Source organism: Xiphophorus hellerii, chromosome 18, assembly GCF_003331165.1.
Source record: "Xiphophorus hellerii strain 12219 chromosome 18, Xiphophorus_hellerii-4.1, whole genome shotgun sequence".
Taxonomy (NCBI): Eukaryota; Metazoa; Chordata; class Actinopteri; order Cyprinodontiformes; family Poeciliidae; genus Xiphophorus; species Xiphophorus hellerii.
In genome coordinates this window covers 34,158,308-34,181,750 of record NC_045689.1, presented here as the reverse complement: position 1 = coordinate 34,181,750, position 23,443 = coordinate 34,158,308, and the positions used below count along the sequence as shown (strand labels likewise).

General features: G+C 41.9%; 1 protein-coding gene across 1 annotated transcript; it reads left to right on the top strand.

Annotated features, from left to right (window-relative positions):
- Positions 1 to 49: 49 nt before the first annotated feature.
- On the top strand, positions 50 to 19,900 carry sdhdb (succinate dehydrogenase complex, subunit D, integral membrane protein b). Its single transcript, XM_032590643.1, has 4 exons — positions 50 to 153; positions 4,809 to 4,916; positions 8,608 to 8,758; positions 19,010 to 19,900. The coding sequence occupies exons 1-4, from the start codon at positions 105 to 107 to the stop codon at positions 19,173 to 19,175; spliced, it is 474 nt and encodes a 157-aa protein (XP_032446534.1). The 5' UTR covers positions 50 to 104; the 3' UTR covers positions 19,176 to 19,900.
- Positions 19,901 to 23,443: the final 3,543 nt, after the last annotated feature.

Here is a 23,443-nt window from a genome sequence, read left to right as displayed (position 1 = left end):
CTTAGAGCGGAGTGAGTCATCTCTTTAAACATTCAACAGCTTTGTACTTAACAACTCCGAAACTACATCCGGGTAACTGTGGTGACCTTGGTGAGTTAGTCATCATGGCGGCCATCGTCAGATTGAGTTCTGTGTGTCGTCGGGGTGTAAAACGTGAGTACTGCTCTCTGTTTTCCAGGTGTGTGGGTTTTCTGGGCACCAGCGCTAACCTGAATACAGCAGAGCGAGAGAAGGACACGAAGAAAGGACCAATGAGGTGCTCAGGCAGGTTACGTAGAAACAATGGCCGATAGGGTCTGTTGTCAAGTTCACGAGACAAAATAGAGGAATTCAGGCGCACAGCTAGAAAGTGCTAACTCTTAATATTACAGCTTCAAATCCCGTCTCAGCTCTAAGGAACGGGACTTCGTGTTGTGATGTTAAAACGGCCAGTGTGATGAAATGACATCTAGGGTATAGCGCGACACGCATGCGTTTAGAAAGCAATGGTACAGGGACTTCTCACATTCTGGAAAAGGATGGGAAGTTATTGATTTATTTTTCCACCTCTGACAGTTATGGAATACGATAATAGGAGCATAAAATACAATTTCTTCCAGAACTTTCCCATTCCCCACTGTATAAAAGTTGTACCCATTCATCCATTTTAATACAATTATGTGGATTTTCCAAATTCTGTGTTGAAAGTCTGATCCTTGCAGGAATAGCTGGAGAAGTATATGATGAAATTAAACATTTGTTTTTGATTAAAATAGTATTGACAATTTGGGCCTGGGAAATCTGTAATTTTGGTATGATGAATGTGTTAAAATTATAATCTTAAGACCAATGAAAAGATTGAACCTTATTTTTTTTTTTATCTTGTATCAGGTAAGATGGCAGCTTTGTAAATAAAGTCATGAGTAGATGTATAGTAAATGAAACAATGCCTCCCTGGTTTAATGTGATTGTTGATTTTTATTGTAATGGCCTGATGCTTTATAGTCAAAATGATAATTAGCATCTTTCATCACTCATCGGCCACTTTATTAGGTATACCTTGTTAGTACTGGGTTGGACCCCCTTTTGCCTTCAGAACTGCCTTAATCCTTTGTAGCATAGATTCAACAAGGTACTTGGAAACATTTGCAAATCTCTCTGCTCACTTGCGAATCATTTTCTGCTCACACTTGGGTGTGCCTGCGTAGCTACTGTCGATTGTAGCAACCTGCACCTCCGACTGGAGGTAGGGAGAAACGACGTTAGCTTTCTGCTCCGTGTTACACGAAACAATTTACTAGCAGTGCGCGACTGATCACTAACAGCCACTGGTCTTAGGCAGGAGTTTGTTCACCCAACCAAACAAAATGGATCCCCAGAACCAACCGTGTTATACCTTAGTCATAACATGAAGTAGTTTTGAATTTGAATAAAGTTATAGGTTTTGGATGCGTGCTGATCCATTCCAGGTTATATGCTTTCTGTGGCTAAATTGTTTAAAAAATCATGGCCATATTCTTCACTTGATTGTTTTTATTTTCTATTAGGTCTGTATTTTATTTTCATCTGCTGTTTTATGACAGACTATTAGGGCTATTGTAGATAAAAGAAAAGAAAACATAATGTAACCATGGAGGAGTACATTTTCCCCTGAAAAATTTCTAGATTATTTTTATACATCTACAACAAAAAAAAACTTGGATATTCTCTGATGCTGCAAAATCATGTTTGCATGAAAAAAAGGCTTCCATAATTAAAGGCACACTATTAAAACAAGATATTTTCTGGGTGATAAACTTAGAAAATTGTGTGAGAAATTACTTGAAAATTTTCTTAGATTATAAAGTCAAACATTTGGAAGACAAAAATGCCAGAAGTCTTCTTAGGTTGAAGTGGTAGATTATTTGTACATCTGGATATTTTCCAAAGTGGCATTTCCTTCACCTGGAGAAACAGCCCAGATCCACATCTCCTTCACCTGGGGGATTCTAGCAGGTTTTGTTTCAAATATCTGACTGCATTGTCTTAGAAATCTTGCGTGTTCTTATTTTTTTTTCTCCTACACAATTCAGACTTTAAAATGTCAAAGAATATCCCAGTTTCAATGTTAAGTTATGCCTTTAATAATAATTACCTTAGATATGTGTATTTAATCTAGAAATGAATAATTTTTTATTATCTCTAATTTGGACCTAAAGCTCTGTCCAGCCATGTCGGGTGTCGTCGTGTTTGCTGTGTTTTTGCTCAGCTTCCTTCTTTGCCGTTTTTGACCATGTTTTACACTAAACGTTCCTCTTATGGATGGCTTTTTAAAATGCTTCCGTACAAAAATTTCTCATAATATTCCCACTATGGAAATGTACCAGATTGGACAGGAGTAGATGTATTTAGCTGAACTGTGAGGTATATAGGTTTTAAACATGCTCGTGTATAAATACTGTGACTTCACACAGCATATTAAAACAAACACCTCATACTAGCTATCAGACACAGCAGTGGAATAATGGCCTGGTATCATTTTGTGCCATAGGACTGGTTCTTTAAGCCAAGCTGGTTTGGCAGCTGGAGCCTCTAAGAACAATGCCCTCTGCTGGCCTCTTGAAGCCATAGAAACCCGATTGACTACTGCAGTGAAGCACCATGTCAATGCAGTACAATCTGCTGATGTTTTGTGAATTTATACAAATCAATAAGTACTTTATCTTTACATATTTAAATATTTTATATGCTTGTTTGAAATTTCTATAACTGTGACTTTTGTCAGTTCATAGAAATTTCAACAAGTTTGTTGTTTTAAAGTCATAGGTCACATGACAGTAGTGATGACAAAAGTCCCAGTCATCAGTTTGAATCAGTTGACTTCAGGTTCAGTGACACAAGTCGGTATCATCTTGTCATTGAAAACCACCGATCAGGCCCGAAACCTGGGAGTAGTGATGGACTCTGACCTGAACCTCCAGAGCCACATAAAGACAGTTACAAAGTCGGCCTTCTATCACCTGAAGAACATTTCCAGGATTAAAGGACTAATGTCTCAACAAGATCTAGAGAAACTCATCCATGCGTTCATCTTCAGTCGTATTGATTATTGCAACAGCGTCTTCACAGGTCTGTCCAACAAATCAATCAAACAGCTGCAGCTGATCCAGAATGCTGCTGCTGGCGTTCTCACTAAAACCAGGAAGATAGAGCACATAACACCAGTTTTAAAGTCCCTCCACTGGCTCCCTGTAGCTCAAAGAATAGACTTTAAAATACTGTTGTTAGTTTACAAATCACTGAACGGCTTAGCACCACAATACATTAAAGATCTGCTTTTATTGTATCAACCTTCCAGACCTCTCAGGTCTTCCGGTTCTGGTCTGCTCTGCATCCCCAGAACCAGAACCAAATGAGGAGAAGCAGCTTTCAGCATCTGTGCACCACAAATTTGGAACAAACTTCCAGAAAACTGTAGAACAGCTGAAACACTGACTTCTTTTAAATCTCAACTAAAAACCCACCTGTTTAGAATTGTATTTGAAATCTAATCAATTACAAATCTATTGATGGAACTTGACTTAATGATTGATTCTATGTTGCATTGTGTTTCTGTGTTTGTAATGATGTAAAGCACTTTGAAATGCCTTGCTGCTGAAATGTGCTATACAAATAAAATTTGATTGATTGATTGACACTGTGAGTACCAGAGAAGGGTCCTATGTTAACATTTCTACCTTTGGAGCCCAGAGACGGGTCGACTGACCTGAAGGATTTTAGCTATATTTGGTTATTTTAGCTATACCCAGTTTTGCATGATTTTCCACTCCTCCTTTCTGGCCTGATGGTCAATGGCCATGTTTACAATTGAAAAAGGGATGCTAATTTGAGCCATCAGAATCGTCAGTTTGGACTCAGGTCTTTTGACCCTCTTTCGGGACTTCAGGGGAGAGGTCGAAACCCTGGTACTCCCAGTGTTGATTGATTGATCATCTGTCCACCACTAATGATTGTTGAATATCTACCAATCCACTGTTTCACTTCCGATACCGATATCTAAGGTTTAGTATCAGGCGATACTGATCCAATACAGAAAAATAGTTCTGAAGTGATTTAAAACATTTCTTTTTTCAAAGACAGACATAAAAGTACTGAATTACAAATTTATTTCATAACTCTTCAGCAGTGCAGTACATTTAAATACTTGGTCCCATGTGGAACCATTATTCATAAGATTGGTCCCATAAGATGTAGAACAGCCAATGTAAAATAAATAAACTGACAAAAGCCATAAGTTGACTACCTTGCTTGTCAAACATGTAAAAATATACTGTACCAAACCTTCTTTCACATGGTTCAGAAAGGGCAATTAGTAATTCTATATAAAATGAAAAATAAATAATAAAGCATAACGTCACACAGAGCACAAAGCATCAAATTAGACTGAATAGATCTGCCCTTATGATGTATTGTCAAAAGGGCAGACAGTATGCCATACCAGATCTAGAATATTTTCCAATATCAGGACTGATACAGATATTAATATTGGATTGGTTCATCTCTAATCCTAGACATAGGAACCCTGCAAGGATAAGCATGGCCTCTCCTCATGCTGCTTATAAATTTTGGCTTTGTTTTCGCTGATCATCATGTCCTAATTTGCTTAATTTGAATATTTTTATGATGTTCTAGTTAATCTTCCAGCCTCCTGAGAACCAAGTTGTTTCTGATGGCAAGAGAAAAAAATACTAAAACTGAAGGAAGAAGCATTTTGCAAACCTCTACTGTTTTGTGTTATACCTGTAGAACTGGTGTCCGATTAAAGCATCTCCTCTGTTTTCCCTCCTCAGCTCTGTTCTACCAAAGCACCCTGCTGGCTAGGCCAGCTGTCGTCCTTCACAAAGAGCAGCAGCCCCAACCCCTGACTGCAAGGATCCATTCGTCACCACCTCTCTACGGTCAGTGGTGGACAGTCAACTCTACAGTGGTACAGACTTGGAACAGGTCTATACACAGATCAACCTCTGAGATTTGAATCAGAGACAGTCACTCTCAAGCTCAGACAGCATGATAGTGACTGCTAAAACAGTTCAAATCCTGAGTGGTGCTCTAAGGTTTGAGGAAATGCAGAGTGTTGATGCTCTGCTGCATTAGTAGTAGAAGAAGAAGTTTTATTTATATTGCACTTTTTCTTTTTTTTTTTCTCCCCTCCAGGGGATCTATTGTGGGTTCTAGTGTCCCTTATATGAAAGTAGGCTGACAGGAAAGGGGGAGGGAGAGGGGGGAAGACATGTGGCAAACATCACCAGGTCCGGGAATCGAACCCGCGACGGCCGCATCGAGGACTCAAGGCCTCCAAGCGTGGGTCGCGCTATCCCCTACGCCACCACAGCACGCCCCAATATATTGCACTTTTTCAACAACAAGGCAGTTCAAAGTGCTTTACTTGGATTAGAAGATAAACAAAAACAGTAACACAAGCACAATAAAAGAAAAACAAGCACAGCAAAAGAAAAACTACACTTTAAAATGTTCCAGTTGTTCTGGATGGCTAAGTAAACTTGAAGAAGAAGGCCTGAGTGGTTGGAAAGTTGATATAACAATAAGCCTTTAATGTATTTTGGTGCTAAAGCACACCACAATTTGTAAGCTAATAGTATTTTCTAAGTTTGTTTTAGATTAGTAAAGGATAAAGCTAAATGTTGGTTCTCCATGTTTGATTCTTGTCCTGGGTTGCTAAGTACTCATCAACAGGAGTTTCTCCTAAGTCTTGCTCTGATATAAGTCCTTTAAATCTGGAAATGTTCAAGTGATAATAAGGATAAGTAGTCCACAATTTATAAACTAACAGGAGTTTCTCTTGGTCTTCCTCGTTTATTAGTCCTTTAAGCCTGGAAATGTTCTTCAGGTGATAGTTAGAATAAAATAAACAGGCAGACAGGGTGATGAAATGATAACATCAGGAAGGATAGGCAGAACCCCAGCAAATACAGGAACATTCAGACATGCGGCCAGCAAAAGGCAGTGAAATCAGGGAGTGTGCATCTGTAGTCTTGAGATTTGTGTGCAGTAAGTCCATGAACCTTGTGCAACCAGCTCTCCCAGGCACGGTGGTCTTATCTAAGAATAAGCTATCCTTTGCCCAGTCGTCTTGTTGCAAAAAATTTGACCAATTGCATTGAGAGACCAGTTGACCAGTTCTATAATTTGTAGATTTGGAGGATGTGCAAAGAGAGGCTAGAAAAAGCAGCACAGAGACGGAGCAAATAGGGAAAAGATAGGTAGAGAGGGAGCAGAGGAAAAAAGAGTGTGCCTTCCAGTGGTGGAGAAAGTACTCGAACAATGTACTTTAGTAAAAGTACAAATAAACAGACAAAAATGTACTCTAGTAAAAGTGAAAGTACCACATTAACATTTGTACTTAAGTAAAAGTAAAAAAGTACTGGCTTTTAAAAATACTTAAGTATTAAAAGTAAAAGCATTTGCTGAATGTAATACCTACAGTAATTGCTAATACAATGTCATTAACTGTAGCTATCGTATTTAATTTCAATACATCAGCAATACATTTAATGAACAATGCCACAGATAAAGCATGTTTGTATTGTGTTTACTCTCTGTGACGCGATTTAAATCTAGATTTACATGCAACCAAGGACGTAGTCAAGACCACCTAACCCAAGACCAAGACCAGCGCCCCCCGCCACATGACGAAATAAAATGTGAAATATGATCAAAATTGCTTCTCAAATTGATCTGAAAGATCCACATTCCCATAAAAACACATAGATATTAAATACTTAGAGCTGAAATAAGTTTAACCAATATCATCAATTCAAACTCTTCTTCATTCCGCTTTGCTTCCATTTCTGTGCTACAAACCGCAGTGGTCTCATGCCATCTCTAAAAAGAAAATGCCCTGGGCGTTTGCCCCTATTGCCCATGTCAGAAACCACAACTATCTGCACCATTACACATAGCAATTAAGACAATGCCCTAATGGTAAACAACGCTCAACTATAAACACTGTCCAAGGCGCAACAAGCAAGAAGTAACCAAGCAGAAGGAGCGCATTGTGATTCTTCTCACCCTCACCCGCTGGAACATCTGCCACCATGACGGGTGACAAAAACAATCAAAGAGCAATGAGCATGCTCTTCTTGCTCTTACATTCTTGTTTTATTTATTCGCCAATTAAATAAATCTATATATATATTAATTAAATAAAATAATAACTACTGCAATGTAAGAGTCGTTCAGAAGAATTGGATCGTTCAGAAATGTATATATATATATATACAGTATATATATATATATATATATATATATATATATATATATCAGACTTTTGGTCACAGCGTTGCCACATATATGCAACAAGTTAGTCAACACCTCCGCACAACAATTAAGCAAAATGAGTGACAATGTTTTTTCATGCGACATATGTGTCTCTGTACAGCTAGCTTTGTTCACATAGCTTACCTTTCTTTAAGCTTCTTTTCCAAGTGAGATAAAAGTTGGACATAGTCCCCACCATCTGTGAAAGCGAAGCGCTGCTGAATTTACATGTCGCCATATCTAATGATTTATGAAGCGATATGCTATTATTGACGATTAAACAGACATCTTTTCCCGCTTAGAGAAAATCACTGCGCATGTCTTGGAGCGCCGCGTGTGACTGAAAGGGGAAGGTGATGGGTAACAACAGACACACGTTGTCCAAGTTATTGCTTGGATTTTACAGCCCCACCTTAAGAACCTGAACTTCACATTTTAACGGAATAAAGCGCAATGCGACTTGAACGTAACGAGCAACGTGACGTTTTTGTAGAAATGTAGTGAAGTAGAAAGTACAGATACTTACGGTAAAATGTAGTGGAGTAAAGTCGAAAGTATCCAAGATAAAATCTACTTAAATAAAGTACAGATGCATGAAAATTGTACATAAGTACTTGTACTTCACGGAGAGCTGAAAAGTGTTGAATGTAGGTGCCCATCTGGTTGTGTGGTTAACAACACATTTGGGTTTACATCACAGGAAGGACCTTGTCTTTTTTTTTTTCTTTCATTTCCTTTTCATCTTGAAGGTAGAAGACTGAAATATGCCTGTGGTGAACTGTGTATGTTGGTCTGGGTCACATCATGCTCCCTTTCATCTAGTTTAGGACTAGTTCAGCAGTAGGGCTGTGAATTACAATGTTAGCTGGACATAATTGTTCATATATTCCAAGTCTCATGAGTTCACACTTGTACAGAAACCCTAATATTGAATGCAGTGACAGTTTTGCACACACTATTCATTATGTTCATCCTGTTGGTATCAGCTTACATTGCCAGAGAAACTGGTCATGCTAATTTCCACCAGATGAAGCTAGAGCGTGTTCTGTTCCTTTCTCACTGGTAAGCCTCAGAAGATGAAATGAATGGTTGTGATGTTGAGCCGACCCAGCCGCTCATATTTTATCACCATTCCAGTCACTGCTCTGCTGCTGCTCTCCAACGTGACCTAGCAGCAGTCTGTGAGCAGGATTGATTGAAATTCAAAAATGTGAACAGAATCTGACTGAAAATGAGTGGCTGTGTGAATTTTATGCTGAGCTTCAGTGAAGTTCTGAAGTTGGATAACACATGTGCTGCCTTGCTCTGCAGCGGGCTCCGACTCCAAAGCCGCGTCTCTTCACTGGACAGCAGAGCGAGTGCTGAGCATCGCCCTGCTTGCCTTGGGTCCTGTGGCGTACTTCAGTCCCGGGCCAGTCATCGATTACTCCCTGGCTGCTGCTCTCACCCTGCATGGACACTGGTAAGACTAGCTGCCACCAGACTTTACTCTGGGGAAGTTTAATAAGAATTGTTTCACAGAATTTTGGGTAGAAATGTACAATAGTTAAAAAGAGATCACAATCCACAAATTTCCTCTGAATAGTTTCTGACCGGCGAAATACTGAAAAATCTGATAGTCAAAACTAAGAACTTCCACCATTTGAGACCTACAATCATACCTGTCAAGTGTTGGATTTTAGAATATTGGAAAATTTGGTGCTACTGTCAGAGCGGAGGAGAGGGGAGGATGGGGCGAGTAACAAAGGCAGGAGGTGGGGGGGGGTTAGACTAAACGCCATAACATGGGTGCTATGTGCTTTGGGCATATTATAATTCACTAGCTGGTCACCTTGGCATAAGAAAAACCTATGATTGCATTTTGCGTCATTTCTTTTGTCCAGGGTTGAAGGGTGATGTCGTGCACTACTGTAATCGTGTCATTTCTGTCAAGTATCTGGAAAACCCAATCAGACTATTCCTTCCGCTCCGTTGTATCCCATTCCAGCCATCTCTGAACCAATTGAACGAGTGCCGGTTGACTGTGTGGGTCCGTTGCCTCGAACCAAAGCGGGGAATAAGTTTTTGGTAACAGTGATGTGTACCTCCACTCGTTTTCCAGAGTTTTTTCCGGTGCGTAAAATACCTACGCCAGTAGTGATGAAAGCATTAACGAAGTTTTTTTGTTTGGTTTACCTCGGGTTGTGCAGACTGACCAAGGATCTAACTTTATATCTAAAGTATTTGCGCAGGTTTTAAATCAACTTGACATAAAGCACTGTCATTCCAGCGCTTGTCACCCGGAAAGTCAGGGAGCACTCGAGCGTTTCCATCAAACGTTAAAAACAATGCTTCGCACCTACTGTTTGGAGTTGGAAAAGGACTGGGATGAAGGAGTACATTTACAACTGTTTGCTATACGGGAAGTGGTTCAGGAGTCTCTGGGGTTTAGCCCGTCGGACTTGGTTTTTGCTCACACTGTTCGTGGTCCTTTAAAGCTATTGAAAGAGAAGTGGTTGTGTGAAAAATTTGACCAAAATTTATTGGACTACGTCAGTAACTTTCGACTGAAGCTGAGCTGTGCGTGCGAGATAGCCAAAGAAAATCTTAAAACTGTACAGGTTAAAATGAAGTCTCTGTTTGACAGGCATGCGGCCATGAGAGTTTTTGAGCCTGGTGACAAAGTGTTAGTGTTACTTCTGGTTCCTGGTTCCAGCTTACAAGCACGCTACAGTGGCCCTTATGTGATCAAGAGGAAGGTTGGAGATAGAGATTATATGGTCTCTACTCCTGATCGGACGCGGACGTCACGCCTATGTCATAATAATATGCTGAAGCCTTACATCGAGCGTGCTTCCTCTCTGAATAAAGCTATCAGTTGTGTTTCCAGTGAACGAGCTGACGCATACGTCAGCGCAGGTGCGGACGCACGGGAGGAGCTGTCAGTGCTGAACCTGAAGGTGACGTCTTTTTCCTGGCTGTCACTGAAGGAAAGTTTCCAAATTCGGAGGTGTTGGAAAACTTACCTCTCTTGTTGTCTCACCTTGACAACAAGAGAGGTTGTCAAGATGATTTTTCCAAGCAGGCTGATGTCATTAATTTGATCCAGTCTTATAGGTCGCTGTTTACAGACATTCCCACTCAGACTCGTGTGCTCAGCCATGATATTGATGTTGGTGATTCCAAGCCTATTAAACAGCATCCTTACAGAGTGAACCCGGACAAGAGAGGCCGTTTGAAAACACAGGTGGAGTACATGGTGAAACATAGACTTGCTGTTGCAAGCAGTAGTGCGTGGAGTTCGCCATGCCTCCTTACTATTATAGCCAATGGAGAGGACCGCTTCTGTACGGCCTTCAGGAAGGTAAATGGGTGACTAAGCCGGATTGTTATCCTCTACCACGTATGGAGGACTGTGTGGATCATGTGGGGGCTGCCCAGTTTGTGACTAAACTGGATTTGCTGAATTGATACTGGCAGGTACCCTTAACAGCACGAGCTCAGGAAATTTCCGCTTTTGTCAAACCCGATGATTTCCTTCAGTATACGGTGATGGCTTTTGGGATGCATAACGCCCCAGCAACGTTTCAACGGCTAATGAATGTGGTTTTGTCCGGTTTATCATTCTGTGAGGCTTATTTGGATGATTTAGTGATTTGTTCTGCTACGTGGGCTGAGCACGTTGAACATTTGAGATCTGTTTTTGCATTTCTGAGAGAGGGTAATTTGACGGTTAATCTTTCTAAATGCCAATTCAGCCAAGCGACAGTCACCTATCTTGGAAAAAGGGTGCGGGGAGGTCAAGTGCGCCCCGTTGAGGCTAAAGTAGAGGCTATTTTGTCTGTTCCTGTACCCACCACTCGTACTGAGCTACGCTGCTATCTAGCAATGGTTGGTTGCTATAGGGCAGGGGTGGGCAATTAATTTTTACCAGGAGCCGCATGAGCAACCGGAGCACTGCTGAAGGGCCACATTGACAATATTCCAATTAAATTTTGCTTAATATTATTTTTGATATACCGTAAGATAAATAATAATAATAATAATAATAATAATAATAATTTAATTTAACCTAACTTAACTTTATACAAAAGCAGATTGCTTTTGATGGTTTTATTTAAACTCTTAATCCTTAAATATTTATATTAGGCTATGTGAAATTGAAATAGGAAAACAAAAACAATCATTGAATCACTGCAATTTATTTTTAAATTATTCACACTTTAACTTTGTTCCACAAACAAGGAAAAACAACAAACAACTTAACAAGTTTATAGAAATACAACAAACAATAACTCGTTATGTTTTCCACCTCATTTGACCTCTTCAGTGTGAATAATCCAGTCTGTTCTGGGCTTGAACAAGGGCATTGAAATCTGGCTGAATGTCTGAGGTGGCTATGTGAAGGACAGCTGAGAGGTGATCATCAGTGATAGAGGATCTGTGTTTGGAGTTGTTGAACTTCATCACTGAAAATGTCTCTTCACATACATAGGTGGATCCAAAGAGAACCAGAATCCTCTGAGCACGCCTCCTCAGGTGTGGGAAGTTCTCCTCTTTGAGGGAGGAGTAAAAGTCCAGCAGTGAGACTGACCTGAAGTGCTCTGCCAGAAGTAGGTCAGACTGCAGGTCAATGAGCTCCATCTGAACATCGCTTGGTGAATTGTCCACACTGCAGTTGAAGGGAGAAGAAACCATGTGCAGTTCACTCTCAATAGTTTTGAAATCTTGAAATTGCCTCAAAAACTCTCCATGCAGTGCTTCTAACTTGCTTGAGTACTTGTGGAGGTGATCGGTTGATCTTGTGGCTTCCTTTAGTGTTGGCAAGTGGGTCAGAATGTTGTCCTTCACTTGGCTTGAGAGAAGCTGCAACTTTCTCATGAAAGCCGTCACTGCACTGTACATTTCATACACAAAAAGGCCCTTGCACTGCAGTTTGACATTCAGTTCGTTCATGAGTGCAGTCACATCCACAGCGAATCCGAGGTCTGCCACCCAGTCTTCATCTGAAAGTTCTGGGATGTCATGTCCTTTCTTCCCACAGAAATTCTGAATCTGGTCTCTCAGGTCTCAGACACTTTTCAGTACTTTGCCCAGGCTGAGCCACCTGACCTTGCTGTGGTAGCTTATGTCACCATGTTCACTGTCATGTTCCTCCAAAGTGCAACAAATTGTCTATGATTTAACGCTCTCGCTCTGATAAAGTTAACTGTTTTAATTACAGCATCAACAACATGGTTAATTTTTAACACTGTCTTACACAACACTTCCTGATGTATAATACAATGCAAAAATGTCCATTTCTGCACAGGGTTCATTTCTGTCACTTTATCCTGCATCCTCTTTAAAAGTCCAACATTTTTCCCCGTCAGATTTGAACAACCATCTGTTGTCACACCTGCCAGCTTGCCCCATTTCCATCCTAACATGTCCAAACACGCATTTACCTCTGTGAACAAGTCATTACCTGTGGTTGTCGCTTTAATTGACTGCATGGCTGCCAGCTCCTCCGTGATTTGAAAGTCTGCAGTTGTCCCACGCAAGAAGATGAGCAGCTGGGCGGTGTCACGTACATCGCAGCTCATCCAAAGCCAGAGAAAAACAGTCAAAGTCGGCCACTCTGTTCTTCAGCTGAAGCTCCAAGTTTCCAGCGATGGCCTCAATCCGCCTCGTTACAGAGCGTCTGGAGAGCGACACGTTCTCAAATGCGCCCTTCTTCTCCGGGCATATCAGCGCAACAGAGTCCAATGAGCAATAAACTTAATAAACACTCCGTCAGAAAACGCCTTACTTTTTCTGGCGATTTTGTGAGAAATTACGAAACTTGTCCTGACGGCTGCATTTCTGGGGGTGTGAAGTTTGGTAAAAAGTCTTTTTTGGGTTTGCAGTTTTACCATCCTCGCGCCTCTTCATCAGACAGATCCCGGTATTTATCCTTGTGCTTCGTCGTGTAGTGGCGATTCAAATTATAATCTTTAAACACAGCAACCTGTGTACCACAAATTAAGCACACGGCTTTACCTTTAATTTCTGTAAAGAAATACGTGGCAGTCCATGTCTTGTTGAAAACACGGCATTCGTCATCAACTTTTCTTTTTTTAGCGTGAGCGGACATCTTGGGGGTAACCGGGCATCACTTGTCGCTGTGCACCTTCACTCACAGGTTAGGCACGGACATACGTCCATAAATAACACTTTTCAAAATAAAAGCAGCACAGGTGTATTGCATGCACGACAGAGATGTTTTTTAAAATGTATTTTGTAATTTGTGATTGACGCTGTTCACCTTCACTCAAAATCACGCACGCGCATACGTCCACTCGGAAGTAATACAAATAACGCTTTTCAAAACAAAAGCAGCACAGTGGTATTGCACACTCGACATAGATACGTTTTAAAATTTATTTTGTAATTTATGATTGGCCTCACTCGGGCCGGACAGGGACACACAAAGGGCCGGATGTGGCCTGCGGGCGTAAGATGCCCAGGTCTGCTATAGGGGTTTCTTCAAAAACTTTTCCTCTGGCAACATAGTTGCTGACGCACTCTCTCGACTCTAGTCTTGTTTTTTTTCTGTAAATGGGTTGAGTTTTTTTTTTCTATGGGTTATATCAATCCCCATTCAGAGTCTTTGGGTGGAGGTTGTTATGTGCTTTGGGCACATTATAATTTTATTTATTTTTCTAGATTGTTTTGTTTATTGACTTGTTTATTGAATGACTTTTTGTTTAATATATTTTGGAGTTTGGATAATTCCTTTTTTGTAATTAACTTGATTTGGTTAATTTGTGACGCTGTTGGCCCGCCTATGCATAGGCTGGGTTTCAACTTGTGGAGAGAGCCGCCCTTCCGCTCGCTCCACCTCCACTGAGGATGCGTCCTGACGCGGTGCGCACATGTCTCCAGTAGCTGTCGGCCGCAGCTGACGTCTCCAGCCTGCCATGCGGTATTTTTGTTAGCCTTTGTTTGTTTGCTGTTTTCGTTGTGATTTTGGCCTGGTGGGACCGGTTGTCCTGTTTTTGATTCTTTCTTTGCAGTAGATTCTTTTTTTGCTTTAGTCCGGTACTAGTAGGGGCTTCGACGGCCCTGTTGACGGTTGGCCCCTTGCTGTACCATTTTGTTCTTTTTGATCGGCTCACCAGGTAGATTTTCTGTTAATACTTTTGGGGTTTTGTTTTTTCCTCTCTTTTTTGGGGGACACAGGGAATTGAGGGTATTTAACTATCTCTCTTTTTTCCTCCACAGAAAATCAAAGCAGATGAACCAACAAAAAACTTAAAAGAGTTAAAACAATTTTGGGAAACCCTTATTTTAGCCTGTGTCCTCAAATATGTTGTGCCCTTTTTGGATGTAACAATGGGATATTTACAGGAAAAATAATACAGGAGCATGGCAGGGGCTAAAATACGGTAGTTTCCTGGCCAAAGCAGGAGACTTGAAAGGTATCCGTACAATGCATCATCCAACAGCATGTACTATTTATTAGTTTGGTAAAAGTCTTTTAAAAGTTATTGAAAGGGATGCACCAATATGAAAATTTAAGCCAATATCAATATCAGGGTTGGGCTCTCCAATCTCTGGGGACGAGGTCGCCGAGGTGGTTAAAAAGCTCCTCGGTGGCAGGGCCCCGGGGGTGGATGAGATCCACCCGGAGTTCCTTAAGGCTCTGGATGATGTAGGGTTGTGTTGGCTGACGCGACTCTGCAATATTGCATGGACATCGGGGGCAGTTCCCCTGGATTGGCAGACTGGGGTGGTGGTCCCCCTGTTCAAAAAGGGGGACCGGAGGGTGAGCTCCAATTATAGCGGGGTCACACTCTTAAGCCTCCCTGACAAGGTCTATTCAGGGGTCCTGGAGAGGAGGGTCCATCAGATAGTCGAACCTCGGATTCAGGAAGAGCAGTGTGGTTTTCGTCCTGGTCGTGGAACACTGGACCAGCTCTACACCCTCGGCAGGGTCCTGGAGGGTGCATGGGAGTTCGCCCAACCGGTCTACATGTATTTTGTGGACTTGGAGAAGGCGTTCGACCGTGTCCCTCGGGGAGCCCTGTGGGGGGTTCTCCGGGAGTATGGGGTACCGGGCCCTTTGATACGGGCTGTCAGGTCCCTGTATGACCGGTGTCAGAGTCTGGTCCGCATTGCCGGCAGTAAGTCGGGCTCGTTTCCGGTGAGAGTTGGACTCCGCCAGGGCTGCCCTTTGTCACCTATTCTGTTCATTACTTTTATGGACAGAATTTCTAGGCGCAGCCAAGGTGTTGAGGGGATCCGATTTGGTGGCCTTGGGATCTCATCTCTGCTTTTTGCAGACGATGTGGTCCTTTTGGCTTCATCAGGTCGTGATCTGCAGCTCTCACTGGAGCGGTTCACAGCCGAGTGTGAAGCGGCCGGGATGAGGATCAGTGCCTCCAAATCCGAGGCCATGGTCTTGATCTGGAAAAGGTTAGAGTGCCTCCTCTGGGTCGGGGGGTGTGTCCTGCCCCAAGTGGAGGAGTTCAAGTATCTCGGGATCTTGTCTGCCGTCAAGCGGGCGCTGTACCGGTCCGTCGTGGTGAAGAGAGAGCTGAGCCAAAAAGCGAAGCTCTCGATTTACCGGTTGATCTACGTTCCCACCCTCATCTATGGTCATGAGCTTTGGGTCGTGACCGAAAGAACGAGATCGCGGATACAAGCGGCCAAAATGGGTTTTCTCCGTAGGGTGTCTGGGCTCTCCCTTAGAGATAGGGTGAGAAGCTCAGTCATCCGGGAGGGACTCAGAGTAGAGCCGCTGCTCCTTCACATCGAGAGGAGCCAGTTGAGGTGGCTCGGGCATCTGGTCAGAATGCCTCCTGGGCGCCTCCCTGGTGAGGTGTTCCGGGCACGTCCCACCGGGAGGAGGCCCCGGGGAAGACCCAGGACACGCTGGAGGGACTATGTCTCTCGGCTGGCCTGGGAATGCTTTGGGATTCCCCCGGAAGAGCTGGAAGAAGTGGCCGGGGAGAGGGAAGTCTGGGCCTCCCTTCTGAAGCTGCTACCCCCGCGACCCGACCTCGGATAAGCGGAAGAAGATGGATGGATCAATATCAGATGTTAATAGTGCCGTCATGGTCGATAACTGATATTTAGAAATATACAATGTTAAAAATATTAAACACATCTAGGCCTGTCGCGATAAACGATAAATCGATTAATCGTACGATAAATTAAAACTATCGACGTCATTTCAATTATCGGCATTATCGTCTCTTCCGGCCTTTTTCTCTTTCTGTTGATGACACCGAATGAAAAAAGGCTCAACTCCGGTGCTCTCCACTGATCCTCCCTTCCTCATTTCCTTAGTATAATGCCCAGCGCGCACTACACGATCTTAGAGCTGTCGGCCGATTGTCGGCCCATTTTTAAAACCTGACAGACCACATATTAGCCGACAGAAATCCTAGGTATAACTGTTCGATCGGGTTCGTTCCTGCCGTGTGGTGTCCAACAATGGGCACAAAATAATGGCTACAAGTCCAGTGAACTAATTTTAAAACCAGGCATTAATCAATGCTTTACTACAGTCTACCTGCAATGCATGTGGCTAGTGTCAGCGTAAAGTCCTGACTGAATGAAAATCATTAGAACCTATTTACGTCACGTTAACGAAGAACAGCTGAAAAGTTACCGGGTTTATCAACTGCGGTAGCAATTTCGCTCCAACTCCTCCCCTTGTCATTTCTATATTCTTTGCATGTTGAATAAACATTAATGCTGTTTCCACATATCATCTCCAATGTCCGCTGGACTTTGGGTTGCGCCGTGTCAGCTGTTTGGGATTCCCTGACGTAATTTCCCCTCAGAAAACACGGAGGAGAATCCGCGCTTTCTGATTGGCTACCTGTCACATTTAACAGGCTGCTTAAGTTCCCAGTCGGGAAAACCCCTGATTTAGATCGGAGCGGCAGCGACGATCTACGGTAACACCACACAATCTTAGAAAGACCAACGTGCTAAGATTGTCATAAGGGGAAAAATAGGAGCAAAAAATCATGTAGAGTGAACTATTGCATCAGGTAGTCGATGTGCCCATCTTCTCTATTTAAATCTAATTATTACTGAAGGGCAACATATTATACAGACTTGATAATCTGCACTCTTTTGGTTGAATGCAGTATTTATTTCCACTTTGGCTTTATGTTGTTTAGTTTTTATCAAGTACATTTTTTGTTAATAGAGACTGAGAATCCATTTTGTTTTTGGTTGTTTTGCTTATTTTGTTTATCAGTTCCAGTGTTAAGTGTTCTTTTGAAAATAAAGTATATCTATCTTTGGCAGGAAATCGCCTGCATTATTACGTCATTTCCATTAAATCAGTGTAAAAAGGTCTTCAGACAATATTATCGTTTATCGCAATAATTTTTTGAGACAATTAATCGCTCAGCAAAATTTGCTATCGTGACAGGCCTAAACACATCACAATTTTTCACAGTAAACATTTTTCTAAAGGTGATATTGACAGGACATTTTCATCATATATTGGTAACAACTCAAGTAATCCATACCTAGGAAGAAACCAAAACAAATAAGTTTAAAATAATGTGAAATAACAGAGAGAAACCGAATTGAACATGCTTAGTGATATTTATTTAATACTTTGTTCAAAAGCCTTTGTTGGTAATGATAACAAAGGCTTTATGAACTGGAGAGCGTGGAAATGGCAGTGTAGAAATCACACACTGCAAAAACACAAAATCTTAAGTATTTTCTATAGCTTTTAGTGCAAATATCTAAGAACACTTGAAATAAGACAAACTAAATTACAGGTGAATTTTCAGCAAGAAATAGTAGCTTGTTTTAAGTCATTAATTCCTTAATTTTAATGGGAAAAAGAATTCTAGTTCCATTGGCAGATTATTTTACTTATAACAAGACTCAAGATCTTTTAATACAAAACCCTGGTGGACCACCTCGGTGCAATCAAGGCAACACTATTTATGTTGCCTGGAGTCTTGGCATCATACCTGTATTGTATGTCGCCAACACTCCAGGTACGTTTGTTGAGAGATTCAGCAATCTCTCATCAAAGAGAGATTGCTACATCACAGAGCTGGTCTGTGACGATGATGACATTTATCGGCAGTGTCACATGTTGTACGCCCAGGCAAACATTCTGGGGAGAAAATTTCATATGTGCACTGATGAGGTAAAAATAAGCCTGTTCAAAGCTTACTGTACACCCTTGTGTACAGCTCCTCTGTGGTGTAAATTTAAAAAAGCTAGCATGCAGAAGCTTAAGGTTGCTTATAATGAATCCCTGAGAATTCTCCTCAAGAAACCCAGATTCAGCAGTGCAAATGGGATGTTTTGTAATGCACATGTCAGAACATTTCAGGCACTCATTAGATATTTGATATACAAGTTTGTGTCATTTGTGCAGCTCCTTGAACAGTCTTATTGTAATGTTTTCACATCCCTCTGTCAGTGCACTAAGATACCAGTCGGCTCTGTGGAATCATTGATATGCAAGTCTTTTATAAGATTTTATTTTTACTTTTATTTTTGTGTGTTGTCGTGTATCATGTCTTTGTGGACCACGAGTCTGTTGAATAAAGCAATCAACTCATCTCTCTTAGTTTCAGCCATAAGATCTATCAGCTGCTATTGGTAGTCCAGCAACACATCAGAAGCTTCAGTTTGTTCATTCAAAGGTTGTCTGAGATTGTTAACTGGTCTTCCAGTGGCTGCTTGTGTCTGACCTCAGCTGGTCTTTGCGTTGCAGGGGTCTGGGTCAGGTGTTAACGGACTATGTCCATGGGGACACAAAGGTCAAGCTCGCCAGTGCAGGCCTCTTCGTCCTGTCCACGGTCACCTTCGCCGGACTCTGCTACTTCAACTACAATGACGTAGGCATCTGCAATGCCATCGCTCTGCTCTATAGCAAATGAAAGGGATTTTGGACTGGTGAGCTCAGGGGGAACCAGCGCTTTGGGAGAAATCTTGTCCCACCTAATTGTAAAAAAAATAATAATAAGTCAACATGTTCTTTATAAGTTCTATCGTTTTGCCTTTTCTGAGGATGTCATGTGTTTATCTAATTGATGCCGATCCGTTCCAACTTGTTTTTTTCCATTGAGTTGAGCTCCAAGCATTTACTTTGGAGATTCAAGCATTTTCATCCAGACAGTTATGGTTATGATCAAGTCTTACAGAATACAAAAGTTTAACATCTTCCGTCATGTTTTATATATATATGTATATCAGCCACACACTCTGACACAGCAGCCCATTCTGCAGCTCTAACTCAGCTTTGGAGTTTTTTTCACAAGCCACAATAAAGTTATTTTATGATTCATTCAGAATAGTCTGGTTCCCTTTACAGCATTCCTAGAAATTGAAGGCTGCACCCTGAATTTAGGATGCAATCTGTGTGAAGCTATGTAGCAATGCGTAGCTGGATATGAAGTTGCAAAATTTACTTCTGCTGATTATACTGTAGTTCTGTACAATACATAAAACAATCAGAAAGCTTGGATAATTTGATGTTTTTTTTCTGTTGGTGTGTTCACTTCCTTCATGCAGCTTAGATTCCATGGTTTCACGGTCAAGAAAACAGAGCTCTGCCTTCTCTGTCTACACAATACTTATGCAATAAAACTACTGCTACACATCTGGTTTGGGGCTGGGATTTTTTATTGAGAAAAATAGTAAAAAACTGTATATAATTCATAGCAGAAGTAAAATGCATTTACATTAAGTGGTTAAAAGACAAGAAGTCAGGATAAATCTGAGGATGAATACTTCTATCTAAAACTGGGAATGACTTCTGGAAAAAACCTTCACTTCAACTAAATATGACTGGCAAGCCAAAATTGTGCAATCATTTCAATCGACATTACTGATGACAGAAATGATCAACAAAACAAAATGTCTACTTGAATAAACAGCTGCCATAAATAAGGTTTAGTGGAGTTAGTCAGAATCTGGATGTTTCTGTCATGGAAACAAAAATTACTCTCCAAGATCCTACTCTCTCTGTGTGAGTCAAACTCCAATTTATGACTTCTGGCTTTTCCATAATTACCAAACAAAAGAAAAAGTGGAGGAAGGAAGCATCAAGCAAATCCACCCATGGGCCACTTTATTAGGCATACTCTTTAGCTGATTTTCTGTTTGTGACAGACTGAGCTTCAACAACAATACAAGAGGTGTAAGTAACCAAATGTGGATGGTTTTGGCCATAAACATGATGCAAGAATACAGACTTTAATTGAGCCAAAATGAGAAATAGTTTGCATGTTATCCTTGTGCATGTGTGGGTTCTCTCTTGGTACTCCCACAGTCCAAAAACATGGCTGTTAGGTTAATTGATCTCTCTAAATTCTCCTTAGGTGTGTGCATGTGTGCATACACACACCTAAGGAGTCTCTGTGTTATCCTGTGATGGATTGGCGACCTGTCCAGGGTGACTCTGCCTCTTGCCTGTTGGCCACTGGAGATAATCACCGATACCCCTCACAACTTGATGGATGGAGAAATGTAGAGAGCATTCTATGTTTCTGTAACATGTTTTAAAAATGTGCTATCCTATTGTGACCTGTCAGAGCCACCAATAAAGCCTGGCGAGCCACATGTGACTCAGAAGTTTCCCTGAGCTGGATGCTTTGTTTCATTCATCTGACCTTTTACCTTTACAGTCCTTCCAGGTACTATAGCTGAGAAACATCCCAACAGCATGATGCTGTTGGGATATGAAGCATCGTGATGGTTTGATGTGCAGTGTTTGCCTGACCAGACCAAAAATCTTTCTTCTTCGTGTGAGAGGAGGGTGTGTGGAAGAGGGGAAGAAGAGTGAGTGAGAGAGTGTTTGTATATTTTCTATCTTTGGCTTTTTTTCTTCCTGTTTTTCACTGGGTGTTTATGTTACTTGTTTAATTGTAATTTTGTGTTAGTTTTGTCATGTTTTAAGGGGTTTTTTGGGTTCGGGTGTGGTCGGCGTCTCCACGCTGACACGGAAGAACGGCATCAAGGTGGGTGCTGGTTCTCCATGCGGCGTGAAGGAAGTTTGTTTGACTGTGGGGGAGGTGATTGGACATGGATCAATCAAGTCGGCAGCTCGAATGAGTGGAGCTGTAGTTTTGTTTGTGGAAAAAGTGGAGCAAGCACAACAGTTAGTGGAAGCAGATGTTTCCGTGATTGGTTTGTTTCTACAGGTTTCGCCGCTGACTTTATCTACAACTAAGGTAACTCTGTCAAACGTCTCTCCGTTCATTAGTGATGAGTTTTTGATTAAAGAACTGTCTCGGCACGGTAAGGTGGTGTCACCGATTAAAAAAGTTCCATCCAGGTGTAAATCACCTTTGTTAAAACACGTTGTCTCTCAGGAGACAACTGTTCATGCTGTTAAATCGACGAGACGAGGAACTTAATTTGCGCTTTCATGTTAGATTAGATGACTTTGATTACATCTTGTTTGCTACGTCTTCTAACATGAAGTGCTTTGATTGTGGTCAAGAGGGCCACATTATAAAAATGTGTCACGACAGGGCTGGGCCTGCCCCGCCGGTTTCAGCAAAGAAGCAGTAGACCAATACTGACCTGGAGCGTCCCCTGGGGCTTCAAGAACTCCACACAGCCCTCCTCAGCATACAGGGCCAGATGTCCCCAGGCGTTGACAGGCTCACTGTGGAGTTCTACAAGGCCTACTGGGACATTCTGGCCCAAGACGTGCTCAACGTCTACAACGAGTCTGCTCACTGGTTCACTTCCCTTGTCCTGCGACAGGACAAGGGAAGTTTCTGGAGCTGGATGCTGCTCTGTTTTTAACTGATTTTAGTCTTTTAAAGTTGAAAGGGTTGTCTCAGTTTTATCAGGGTGTTTTTAAATCCTGTGGCCTTTTTAAACTACATCGTTCACAGGCGCACAACTCTCTGCATTGGCTTTTAGATGAGCCTTTGGTCTGTGGGTCCAGCCTGGATGTGTGTCGCAGCGCAATACCGGGACTGTTGGAGGCACTGTGCAGGTCCAAGACGACAACATTGAAAGATCTGGTGGAGACAGCTGGACCGGATTTTTCCAACACCCAGGCCGTTGCTTCTCTGCTAGGGGTCCGGTCCGCTAGACTTGTGCAGCGCTTCCTGGGCCTGGTGAAAGATAGGATGATGGCTGGGGAGAGGTGCCTCCTGCAGCTGCTCCACGAGAAAGAGGTTTTACCGGACCCAACAGACCCGGTCCCTGATTTGATCCTGATTACCGGCTTCACAAAGGACAGTGGTCCTCTGCTATCCAGCAAAGACTCACAGATGAGCCTTCAGAGTACAGGCCCAAAAGTACTCTATAGAAACTTTGTCAAAGTCCTGAATGAAAGAATTCTGCAGAATAGAGCCGTGAGCGTGTGGGCGGACCGACTGGGAGGACAAACCCCTCAGTAGAGGACTCTCTACAAACCTCCGATATCGAAATGTACTGGTGATCTCTACACGGCGCCATTGCTACAAACTTGTTTTTATCGGTTATTAGTCCAGGGGTTTTAAATGAGTGTCCTTTGTGTGGTCTGTCTGAGAGCGTTTTTCATGTTTTTATTGATTGAAGAAGACTAATGACATTTTTTAGTTTACTAATGAGTGTTTTTAGCCATTTTGGCATTGTTTTTATCAGTTCTATTTTTATTTATGGACTGCGTTTCAACAAAGCCAACAAGCCAAAGTGTCTGATTTTAAATTTCTTAATTGCAGAAGCAAAGATGGCTATTTATTTGTCTCGTAGAGACAAACTCCAGACTGGACCTCAACTCGATGCCGTGACTCTGTGGAAGTGCAACGTCAAGGCCAGGCTGAGGCTGGAGTTTTTCTTCCACTGAGCCACTTGGGATACGGAGAATTTCCTGCTGCTATAGGGTTTCAATGGGATTTTGTGCAATATATCAACTCAGGGAAAAATGATATTTAACAAGCACCTTACTTAATTATTTTTAAGATTGTCCTGATGTGATATCTTGCATTTTTAATTGGATTTTGTGCACTTCATTATTGTAAATAAATGTTTTGTTAAAAATAAAAAAAAAATCTTCTTCTTCTTCACCACTGAGTCTCCATCAGGCTTTTTGCTAGACTCTAGTCCAGCCTTGGTGTGAGTTTCTGTCAGCAGTTTCTCATTGCCTCTTTCCCATAAAGTTCTGACTGGTCAAGAACCAACAGTTGTCTGAAGAGTCTCCCCT

Coding starts and splice junctions, on each gene's coding strand:
- sdhdb (XM_032590643.1), top strand. CDS start 105: ATGGCGGCCATCGTCAGATTGAGTTCTGTGTGTCGTCGGGGTGTAAAA. Junction 154..4,808: donor GTGTCGTCGGGGTGTAAAAC/GTGAGTACTGCT, acceptor TTCCCTCCTCAG/CTCTGTTCTACCAAAGCACC. Junction 8,759..19,009: donor CTCACCCTGCATGGACACTG/GTAAGACTAGCT, acceptor TTTGCGTTGCAG/GGGTCTGGGTCAGGTGTTAA.